Source organism: Pleurodeles waltl, chromosome 2_2 (genome assembly GCF_031143425.1).
Source record: "Pleurodeles waltl isolate 20211129_DDA chromosome 2_2, aPleWal1.hap1.20221129, whole genome shotgun sequence".
Taxonomy (NCBI): domain Eukaryota; kingdom Metazoa; phylum Chordata; class Amphibia; order Caudata; family Salamandridae; genus Pleurodeles; species Pleurodeles waltl.
Window position 1 is genome coordinate 220,624,204 of NC_090439.1, and position 12,474 is coordinate 220,636,677.

General features: G+C 41.6%; 1 protein-coding gene across 1 annotated transcript in view; it reads left to right on the forward strand.

Moving 5' to 3' along the window:
• The first annotated feature begins 535 nt into the window (after nucleotides 1-535).
• Nucleotides 536-12,474, forward strand: part of DAP (death associated protein) — a 233,457-nt gene continuing 221,518 nt past the window's right edge. Inside the window, exons 1-2 of the mRNA XM_069219681.1 lie at nucleotides 536-677; nucleotides 9,102-9,201. Coding sequence (XP_069075782.1) covers nucleotides 623-677; nucleotides 9,102-9,201 — 155 coding nt within the window. The 5' untranslated portion in view covers nucleotides 536-622. The remainder of the gene's footprint in view (nucleotides 678-9,101; nucleotides 9,202-12,474) is intronic.

A 12,474-nucleotide genomic window follows, 5' to 3' on the forward strand; every position in this document is an offset into this window, starting at 1 on the left:
GGAAGATAGCTCCTTCGCGTTGTTTTGAAGTGTTAGCCCCGTCTACTTTGGATTACATTTTACCACTCCCCCCCAAAAAAAAAACATTCAAGTCTAGTTTCGCCCCTGGTTTTTGTATGGAAACTAGGAAAGGTTGAGTAAAGGAACCTTGCATCCACCCTGCTCCTCCCTTCTGCTGGCAGTATGGCCTCACCACGGTGCCGACAAGGTGCCATAGAGCAGAGTCTTTCTTCTATGTTCATTGTGACTTCACATTACTCTCCTGTTCCACGTTGACGGAACGATGTAGAACTTCCAAAAGCACGCTCTGCTCTTATCCTTTCTGCGCAAAAAGGAAAAGGTGTGTCCCGGCGGCAACCACGTTAGCGTCAGGCTAAATTTTTTTTAATATAAAGACACATTTATTTAGCATATAGATGTTTTAAAAGCAATTCGGTAGGCTGGAGTAGTGACGTGTTGCCTGATTCTAACAGGGCCACCACAAAAGATCAGCTCCGCCCAATGTGCCCTTGTTAGCAATGCTGTTTGAGGAGGGCGGCAGGGGGGGCGGAGCCCGCATCGGATTGAAGGTAGCTGGAGAGTGCTGATGTGTTCTATAGCTAGATAGACTCCAGCTGGCAGCATGTCTTCACCCCCCAAGGAGAAAGCGGAGACCAAAGCCGGGCACCCACCTGCGGGTATTAATGAGACGCGCGCTTGCTTTGAATGATCACTCTTTAATCTCTCTAGGGAGGGATAGTACTGGAGTGGAAGTAGTATAAACGGGCGGGGGAGCAGGTTTATGGACAATACTCCTTCGGTTTTTGGCTGCGCTTCGTAGCTTCTGTAAGGCACTACATGTATGCAATATCTGTATTAATAGTCTTCGCTAGAGCAGCTGAAACAGGCTATCTTTTGATTAACCCCTGCGCTGCATGTGGATGGAAACTGTCCCTTATTGTAGAGAGGGCGAGGCGACTTTTTGCCTTGGATGTTTTGCTGTCTCCCCATTTCCTTGGGGAAAGTGTCTTGGAGTCACGTGTCTCTTCCTTTCCTCGTTTCCCCGTTAAAAATAGACAGTTGCTCCACTGCTTCCCGCTTTTTCGACCCATTTGGGATCAAAGCCAGGCATGAGATGGTTGGTCTTGCATCATCGGTCTTAAGTCCTCCTCCCTTCCTTGGCTTTAATTACCAGCTGGTCGGAATAGAATGGGGGTATTTTCTGCTCGTGGTAATGCCACAGAGTTAGGTGTTTATCACATTTGGGAAATACAGCACGTTCTGAGTTTCCACGCGCAAATGAAGCATAACGCCTGTTTTTTAACAACCCTTATTTCTTACCTTTTTTTCTGGTTCTTTTTCTTTATTTTCAGCAGGTTTGACAGGTCGGAATTTAACATGTGAAAACTGCAAGGGTGTGATACTTATCACACAGCTCGTAATTCCGATCCCTGTGCAAACCCTTGTGTTTTACTGTATTTTACACCAAGCATGCTTCAATAAAGCATGCCTCACTATATGTGAACAAACTTGCATACTTGTCAATTCACTTGTATTTGTTGTGTGTCACACCTTTTCTTAAAATAAAAAAAAATCTATTTATCCCCCCCCCCCCACGACATAATGCCTCCAGACTTTAATGTGGTCACTCGTTTTTTAACCCCATATCACCTTCCAAAAAGAGTCTCTTCTCCATTTGCCTAATGAACCTTACCCATTTAAACACCTGAGTTCACAAAATCATTTTCAGAAGGAGCTGCCCTAATATCCATCCCATAACTGTAGATTACCCTTTTTTGGCTTTATGGTTAGGGCTCCTGGTTTTATGGTATTTATTTTTCAACATTACCGTCTGTATTTATCCAAATGTACTTTTTGCTGTTTTTTTGTATTAATGCATTTTTATTTTGTGTTCACTGTATGAATGAAGCTGTAATGTGTATTTTTCCACATTTAAGTTTTAAATGTATACTCCCATTTCAATGTCCAAAGGATGTATTGATCATCGACCAGTGTACAAGAAGGGGCCTTCACTGATACAAAGATTTAGACTGTACAGTCCTACGAGAACTTTGAGCTCTACAAGCCATAATCTGTTTGTAGTCCCTAGGGGGACAAGAAATCCATGGGCGGAAGACGCTCATTTGCATTCCTTGCTCCCAAACTCTGGAATGCTTTTTCGTTGGAAATAAGAAGGATCGAGTCTGAATTTAGATTAAAAAAATGTTTGAAGACTGTTCTTTTCAGCTAACATCTTTGCTTAAGGCTTTGTGACAGAAATAATTTCTCTGCGCTGGGAGGCCCCTCTGGGTAGCCATGCGCTTCGGTAATCTATATGAATAGAATAAACACCTTGTACTTTTTCGAATGAGCGCCTTTCGCTGGACATTTAGGTTTTTCTTACTACTGTCATTCTGTATCTTAGTTAAAATTCTTCTGTATCTCCAGGGGTAAACCTTGGCCTTTAGACCTGGATAGATTTGGGGGATCAGATTTACAAATGGTCTAACTTCGTTATCCATTTGGATGGGCATGACCCTATAACACCAATGTTAAGTTACAGCACCCTCCAGAGATACTGCCTAGTAAAGTCTTATTGCTCAAGTATATGCTTTTTTAGCTCACATGCAGACTTTGTGTGAAGGCCATGGTCTACAGTGTATGAATGACTGTCTGCATCTGTGCCTTTCTAAGTGAATAAAAGAACTATGTGCGTCAGTCACAATGAAGAACTGCACAGATCAAAGTGTACTGTCCTTGCACACTTTCACTTCGATATTTGCTGTGGTAAAGCATCAGATGTTTAGCTGTCCTTGATAATTGCTACTGGATTGGCAGTATATTGAAAGCTTGACACTAGCTGTACACAAAAAAGAGGGTTGTTCTTTACCACAATGCACGTGGAGCATTGCCTTAGGTACACAATTTAGCACGTCACCTCTAGTGTTGTGTCCTAGGTGTGTGCTCATTTACTATGTAAGTTCTGAGTAATGGGAATTGAATCACTTGGTATTACTTCAATTTCTAAAAAGTGGCATAGGATAGATAAAGTGTCTTTCTCAGTTTTCGCTTTCACTGCTTGTTCAGTTTATTTAAAAAAAAATGTAATGCAGGAAATCCATAATTTATGGAGTTTATTTAAAAAAAAATGTAATGCAGGAAATCATAATTTATGGAAATGTATTTCTAAATGTGTTGTCTCTTGGCTTATTCTGCACAGTGCAAGCTATGATTCATTGGCCATTCATTTTCACACCAGGGACAAAGTTACCCTCAATGCATCGTAACCATGGAAATTAAAGTACCCTTGGTAACACTGTTGGTTTATTAAGTTGTTAATACATTTTTTTCCATTTTTTTTGTTTTGATGTTTACCCAGGTGAAGAAGTGCTACATTTTCTTCATGAAAGATAGAGTACATCTATTTTGTCCTTCCTTCATTCACTGTGCTTGTATTAGTCACCTCGCATCCGGTGTATTGGCTAATTGGAGGATGAGCTACTTCTCCTAGTGGGTTGCTAGAGCCAAACCACCTTTACTGCAGAAAGACACAGTACTGGCATGGTTATTGCAGTTGTTTCATACTACAATTGCTTTTTTTCAAACCTAGACTTTGAAAACATTTTTTTTTTTCATATCATGCATAAACCGGTATTAATTAGGGGTGAAAATGAGCCAGTTTGTGGTGTGTTTTATTTTTCACCCAGCAGCTAAAAAAGGTTGTCATTTGAAAACAAATCCAATCACTTTACTCTACACTGGAATTATTTTATCCAAGTAAAGTCATTCTTCAGAACATCAACAAACATGATTTTCATACCTCATATCAAGGCTACAACTGTTCTTTTTGCATTTGTCGCCCCAAGTGGGAAGGGTATGCCCAGACGTCGGTTCTGTGCTCACTATGCCACCAGATTCAAGCTAGCCTGGCTGAAGAGGGGTGATACCCCGAAACCGGTCCCAGGATGCTTGTTTCCGGTCCGGGGAGGACCCAACCTGGCAGTTTGGGCGGGACTGTTTCCATGGGGAACAGGGTCAAGACTGATTTGTACATGGCTGGGTCCAGACTGGAATGGCATGGTGAGCAAAAAAACTGATGAATTAAACCCAGATCTGTGACTAGGGGTGAATGTTTGATTTGGTCTACATTCCGTCCATCAAATTTTTTAGCAAAAAAAAAAAAGGGCACTACGTTTCATGGAATATGTATTTTTTAAATAGTAAATCTGGCAACTCTTTAAAAAAAAAAAAATATATATATACATATATATTTCATATGTGTAAAATACATTAATTTCATGTTCATTTATTCTGTTGTTAGGTATCCTCTTCTTCTTCATATAATCATTGAGCAGCCGATTGCTATGCCTAAGGTTATAGATGCAGAATAAATGCATTTCCATAAAGGCGCAATATACAGACTACAATAGGTTTTCTCATTTTTTGAATTCCATACTGCATTGTTTAAAAATAAAATGGTGGGCTGTGATTTATTTTAGTTCAATTGGAAACGGAAACACCGCGATGTGTTTTCCTTCTACACAGTCACACACAATCTGGAGCTTAGGTGTTCCCGGATGTGCCATCACTGGCAGGGTAGGAGGGAAGAGCTGGGCACAGCCCCACTTACTCTTGAATATGCTTTGTCCTGCCTCCCCACAAAGAGGTCCATACCCCCTGCAGTTAGTCTGGAGTCAGGGTAACAAAGGCAGGGCACCTGTGCATGTCCCCACTTCAAAGCCACAACTGGGTATGGACCTCAGACACCAACCCTTCAGTACACTTCTGGACCTGTGGTTACTTGCCAGGAAGAAGCGTTGCTAAAAGAACTGCCTCTCTGCTTGACTGTTGTTGTCCTGCTGTGATGGCCTGCTAAGTACTGTCCTCTTGCCTGGGTAAGAAAGACTGGACCTACATTGGTTGAATCCAGGACCCCAGAGTGATTCCAAGGGCTAGTTGGCTTGCCTCTTGTCTTGAGCCTAAGGGACAGAAGGCTTCAACAACCTCGACCCCCAGCACTTGGACTTTGCCATCTGTGAGTCTACCCTGTCAAGTGGGGCCACCCCGGACCCTTGGAAATTTACCTAAGTTGCCAGCCTCTGCCAATCCAGTGGATCTCCTCTGCTGCATAGTGCAACTCCAAGCAGAACCGAATCATCACCACTGCTGCGTGGATCTCTACCATTGCAAAAGACCCATATAACATCCTGCCTCCGCATCAGAAACCTCAGCAGGACCTCCCACCCCACCCCAGCCGCATCTCAAAACTGACACCTCACTTTACCTGCATGACTCCTCTTCAAGGCGTGTGGACCATTGCAGCTCTCCGCATTCTAGGATTTTATGGTTATTTGTTCAGCTGGAATGAGTAGGTCCCTGTAGCCGATCCGCACTCATCGTGGTCAGCCTGAATTTGTCACTTTGTCTTGGTCCAACGCAACCAGATATCCTCAGCTGGCACTTTTTGCGTTTTGGGACTATTTTCGCTTTCAGTCGTTAAACCTGCATGTCATTGGTTCTATTAATTGGGGTTTTGTCATTTTGGTCTGTGGCACACGAGAAATCAGAAAGCCACAACTAAGTGTCTTCTAAGCAACACATGCAGATCACGAGGACCACTTCCCTCCACACCTGCTTCACAAACTCCACCCCCATCTCCAAGCTGTAGGCCGAGCAGGCCCATAGAAGGTATAGGCCACAAGAGGAGAGGGTAATGTGACTACCAACCTCCCCCCCCCGCCCCCCACACACACAGTCAGTGGTGGAGAAGGAAGGGGAGGAAGAGGAAGAAAAGATATAGAGCAAGTAATGGGAGAAGGAGGGAAAGGTGAGAGTGGTAAACCATCAAGAATCCAGACAATTGAATGCACCCTACTAATGATCAAAAAACAGAATCACATGTGGATAGTATTCTTGAGCCTCATCAGGTCCTGAGTGAGGGGTTGCCAAAGCCAATGAACATTTTCTTTTATATGCAATAGCTTGTGTGGGCTATCAGTTGGTTGGTGACTCCTGTCATATGATGCGTGAACCTCCAGTCTGGTCCCGTTGCTCACTCCAGTGGGACAGGTGTCAAGCCCAAGAGGGCTATGCAGGATATGGATGGTGTGGGGTACCCTGTCGTGGCTTTGTGTCCCAGGATCTCTTTCCAGAACATCTGCTTGAGGATGCTGTCCCACCATATGTTTCGGAGCACACATCAGGCCTGTTCACATCTCCAGCAAAGATTAGAGGCTGTGGGGAATGTGCGGTGTAGCCTGGTTGGGGCTCCTGTTTACAGTGTTCGAATAATTTAATATTGTGGCCCTGCAAGAGGTCACTGAAATTCTACATATGCCCCTCTCCCAAACCAAAAACGTGGCTAGTAAAAGGGTGGGTGTAATGTCACGGTTTCTAGCGATGGGGATCTTTGGAGATTGAAAAGTGGTGAAACCCTTTGTAGTTGTTATCTGAACCAGATGTCTAGGACTGTGCTAGTTGGGGTGGTGGCATAGGTGCTCTTTGGGTGTGCAGAGCGTGGTAGCCTGGCCAGGTCCCACAGGGGGTGGCATGACAATGCCTTGTCCATGTTCAACCAGTTTTATTCACTTTCACATATTCGCTTTCCAAAATGTGTTGATGATAGGGTGCCCAGTAGTATTCCCAGAGGTTGGGACATGCCAAACCTCCCAAACTTCTCAGAAGCATTGGGATATTGATAGAAATCCATAAGGTTTTACCTGCTGAGATGAAGGCTTGTATGTTTTTCTGTAGTTAGGCTATGTCTTGGGTTACTTTAGGGGTAGGAACAGTTTGAAACAGATAGATAGCCCTGGGGGAGGATATTCATTTTGACACAACTGATGCGGCCCAGCCAGGAAAGATGGAGTGGCTGTCATCTACACATATCATCAAGAATAGTTTTACAGAGAGGCTTCCAATTGGCTTTGGACCAGTCATCAAGGTGTCAATTGATATGGAGCCATAGGTACCTGAGAGAACGCTTAGCCCTCTGAAAGAGTGTGGCTGCTGACAGAGAGGCTATGGTAGTGTGATATTAAGTATATGGGATTTGTTGAGGTTAACCTTGAAGTCCGACACAGTTTCACATTCTGTCAGGAGAGAAAGGAGTGAAGCTAAAGATTGGACCAGATTAGTCAGTGTTAGTCCATCGTCCTCCAAAAGGTTACGTTTAAGCATCCTGCCCTCTAACGGAATACCAACTATTCCTTGATCCTGTCGAATCCTTATGACCAAGAGTTACACTGCACGGTCAAGAGAAGGGTTGATGGAGGATGACTATGATGAGCCCCCTGTGCCAAAGTAATGGTCTCTGTGCGTCGTCCATTCTCCCTAATCAATACTGTGGGGGTTAGTGTAGGCCGCTTGGATTCTAAAGTTTTTTTTTTTTTTTTTTTTTTTTTTTTTTTTTTTTTTTTTTCTTCATGCAGCCCAATTTCCTTGAAGAAAAACATGCAGCATTTAAAATAAATGTATATATAAAAAAAAAAAAACGATCACACATATGATGGTTTGCTGACTCCAGCAGGCTACCTTCACTATGATGCCCACCATTTGTAGTGAGTTGCAGTTTGGGACTTACCTCCTGAATATAGTTGAGGTTGGTCAGATTGCGACCCAATGTAACTCATAAGTTTGTGAACTGAGCTACAAGTACAAAGGTTTATTTGCTAAATTCCACACTGGTCGCAAAATACTGATCCCAGTTTGCCATTAGCATTGTACGACTAGTGTACATCTTGCACTCCTCCATTGCCAAGAACAGAGGTACTTTCATGCTGTAAACTATATTGTTGAGGCTATTCACATATGTAACTTAGACTTGTTACTAATTTATTTTTACAGTTTTGAGCAACTTAAACCACTTTTGGCTTTTCACAAAATCTGAGTATAATGTTACTCAAGAGTAGACTTGCACATCTCCACCCCCTGAAAAAGAGGGTGGAGGCAAATTAAGAGTGTGCTACTACTGCCAAAAAAAGAAACAGTAGTAAGTCCAGCACCACATATGGCCAAACATTGATACAGCAACACCATCCCATAGAAAATGACAAAGGTTGGGACTTTAAAAAAAAAAAAAAGAATGGGAATTCATATTAAATAATTTAAAATAGTTACAAATGTAAATAAATTAATGTTACAAAAACTATAAATAAAACATTTATTTAATTATAAAATATTTCAACAATCATTTTTGAATTTAGAAAACTGTGACATTCATTTTTATTAAAATACTTTAATTCTATGTCACTTTCAATAATTATTGCATCATACTTCTTTCTTTTTTTTTACCTTCAGGTGGGACTTTTTTTTAAGTAAACTTAAACAAAATATTTTTATTTAATTTAGTATATTTAAATATATATTTAATTCAAAATTAAGTGATTAGTTCTGTAGACTTTTTTTATTTTGTTAAAGTAAATACATAAATTAATTTCAATGTAATATATATCCTCAATGTTTTTACTAATATATAATAAAGTTTCATAAATGTGCTAAATTTTCCCTGTACTTAACCATAGGGAGATCTCCACCCCGACTGTGGAGTCTCTCCTGCTTCAGCTTTCTTCCAATTCTTACCTCCTCTGTCTCTCCATCCCACATTTCGCACTCTTCCTTCACTATACACCCACTCCATCTCCGTTCTCTCTAACTCGCGCCACTCCTTTCTTACTCTTATTCTTTCTCGCTCCCTCTTACCTTCTGTCTTGCACCGTCCTCACTAATTTTCTCCTTTTTCTTCCCCTCTCCCCTAACTCTCTCAATTAGTTCCCTCCCTTTTACCTGCTCCCTAGTTCTCATTTTCTACTCCTCGTCAATTTCATTCCACCTCTACCTTTCTCGTCATCTTCCACTTCCATTCCTCTTCTGTCCAGTTCTTTTCTTCCCCTCAGTTCACATGCATCCTTCCTTGAGTCTCCATCTCCATTATTTCAATTCTTGAACTATTGCATTAACTTTCATCGTTTTGTTTTCTGCGGTTCCATGTAAAGTGCTATCATGCCCTTTGGTGCTTGGCACTGTACAAAACTGCTAAATACATAAAATGCAAAATGTATTGATGCTTATTCCTGATGAGACTGGCGCAGCTGACCTTTTGATTTATGGTTTCTTCATTTAAGTGAAGGCTGGCGGAATGCGAATTGTTCAGAAGCATCCACACACTGTTGACTCCAAAGAAGAGAAAGAAAAGGATGATGAAGATTGGGAAACCGGCACCAGGTTGGTGTTTTATGTTCAATTGCATCTTGAATTTGGTTCTTAAACTATTTTGTAGCAGTCAAAGGAAAGCCAATAGTGGATGTGAAACTCTCCTTTGCTTCAAAAGGCAATCAACAAAGAACTATTATGCACAGCAACACAAGCATATTATAACAGCAAATACCAGATCTGGAGGCGATGGACATTGTTACTTTAAATTGGTAGAGTGAAGCAGGCGTGAAAGTGGACAAAAATAATTACAACTGTTTTAGTTAATTTGAGGTTCTTGTAGATCTTGTTTTCAACGTTACAGCGGAACAGGATGGCTACCAAGATAATGTACTGTAGCACACAAGGAGTAACAAGCATTTGCAATGCGATAGGTCTCGCAATTGCTTGAGGTAGAGCTATTGGCACCATAAATGCATAACTGGACTTTTCTTACCACATAAATTGGTTCACCCTGCCGCATGCCGGGAGAGCCACTTTGAGGATTATTTTTGTATTTTTTTTTTCCAGTTTTAAATGTTCCAGTTTGTATATTTTTCTACTGCTAAACTTGTAGGCAAGTGGTACTAATGTAAAGCGCACCTCAGATCGAGGTGGTGCTGTGTGAAACTTCACGTAGTAATGTAAAGCGCTCTTCCAATCGAGTTTTGTGCCATATGAACCTTTAAAAAAATAAAATATTAAATAAATAAAAAAGAATCCCCCTCCAGCTTGCAGCCGTTGTGCTCAGGCACCACAAAACAAAATCAGCATGCCAAAACAAGGACGAGAAAGAAACAACATACGGCCACGCAGTGTGAAGCGGCAAGGCAGAAGAAAAAAGTAGTGCACCACACTAAGGTGTGTATGGCTGATCATGCAATAATCTATGTAACTGGGTCAGTCTCCAAGGCGGTAGCAAAGCAGCCTCGGGCGGGACAAACGTATCGCATTGACTTATGAAATCGAGGGAATTTTGAAAGGTAGAACAAGTAACAAATGAAAGTGATGGGTGTGGGGCAAGCCCAAAGACGTAGATTACAACATGTCGAGAGACGACGCTTTCACGCTGCCTAAGCTCGACCTGAAAAATGAAGCAGATTTGACATGGACATAGTGCCTGGGTCTCACAACATCTTTGCAGGTCACATGTAGAACAGTGACTGCACTTTAAAGATGAGCTTGCAAAAATGTTTGGGTTTTGTAGATAGAGCCTAAGCTCTTATTGTCCATCGTGAAGGCAGGTGCCTGTGAATTGAACCCTAAACGCAGCCAGTCTTTGAGCTATCCGTATAGCTTATTTTAGTATTGTTATTATTTAATACTGCTTAGGTGCTACAAATACCCTTGCATACAATTCACAATAAAATTCATCATTGAAAACGCAATAAAAGAAATACATGGTTAAATATCTCTTAGATTAATGTACAGTCTATTAACAGTGCAACTAGGAGGACATAGGTTTCCTAAGTTATATTAAAATTAATGAGGTAGTCCGGTAAATAAAGTAATCATAGCCACAGAGGAAATAGTATGAAAGATGTGATGGGTGTGGGGTTCCTTACCTGGGTTTTTGGTGCAGTTTTTTCATGAATAGTGTCAGAAACCTAATTGACTGCAAGTTTAGACTTGTATTTCTCCCATTGAGGCAAACTATTACTGCTTGCCAGCACAAACACACTTCTAGTGTGTTGAAACAGTTGCATAACAAATATCATCTCTAGGTAAGGAGTGCTGGACAAGTACAGATGATGTGTGTAAATGTCCTTGTTCTTAGCCTCTACAGAGGTTATTGCTACTGGATGCTTGCCATTTTGGACATAGGTCTAATGTTGGAACCTCTTCCCAGGTGCAGGCATATTAATTTTGTTTTCCTATGGAAGGAGGCACAAAAACCTAGATATGCCTGCTGCCTAGGGTTTTATAGGAGTGCATGGTGATCCATGTATGAGCTTTCTTAAAAAAATTATTTTTGTCCTCCAGGAAGGATAGCTCCCACATGTTTTTATTAACATTCTTCTTAAAAACTTGGAAGTACATTGAGTAGCTCCCACAATGTACCCACATAGTATTTGGCCTCATTATCGAGTAGCGTGATCAGGCGATAGTTGACCAGGCCACTTTTTCTGCCTCCTTTGTATATCGGATGAATAATCAATCGCATCCCGCAAGGAATCAGGGATTTGGCTGTTGGCGAAGCAATGGTTGTACAATGGTACAAAGTAATTTCCCTAGCTCTCCAGATTAGAAGAGAGCATTTGGCAGGCCATTCGGACCAGGAGTTCTGTCTGATAAGCTTGTTGAGTATCAGCTTTTCCATCTCACTGGAATGGCAGTTATGAGTATCCAGGTTGTCTGGGTGCCACCCAGCTATGGGCAGATCCTTATCTGTGTTTGCTTTTAATGGTTCTTTTTGATGAGTATTATAGTGGGAATCAAGAAACTCCACCCAGGCTATTTTGGTGATGTTAACATAGTTAGCAGCATGGAGTCCTCTTTCCAGATGGTTGATACTCCTCCAGAATCGTCTTGGATTTTTGTTCTTACAGTCATGAATGTTGGTGCTGGTATGCTCCTTCCTTACCACTCATAAGCCTTTTTTGTACACCTGTCTACGTTGCCACCTATTAACTGGACACTTTTCATAGCTCTTCTGTCGATTCAGGCTATTTTTTGCAATTCTTGGGTCTAGCATGTACCAGCCAAGTTGCTGGCCTTTCTGACGGGTTTGTGCATTAGTTTAAGAGCTTGACCACAATAGATTCCCAGTCCTCCATGGGATTACTATCTTGAGATGTTTTCAAGATGGTCAGCGCCAAGCACTCCTCAGTTATTTGATTTGGTGTTTGACCTTTCCAAGGTGGCCGCCTTAATTTTTCTGTTGTTACAGGGGCAAGAAAGGTTGTTTCTCTTGTATGCAGACAGGTCATTGTACTTATGCTTATTGTATGAGGGCAGAGGTTGCTTTCTGGTTGATGGTCGTTCCTAAAGGAAATTATCCAATTAAAGAGACTAAGGGACACCAAGGTATATTTGAATGTAGAACTTCACTTAGGGGCGATTCACATTTTTTGCGCGCGGCTGATCTCTCATAACCTCCCATTTAAAACTCTGAGTCCCATTCAAGTACATGCCATGAGGTAGGAGGCACCTGTAGTACTATGTCTATACTCTTGGGGAGAGCACTGATCCAGATTCTGCCATACAAGATCTTGGTCAGTGGTAAATTTGTCCAGTGACCTGTTATTTAACATGTTTACTTTTAAATCGCCTGTTAGTATGGAATGGGCTGTGCTATATTCCAGC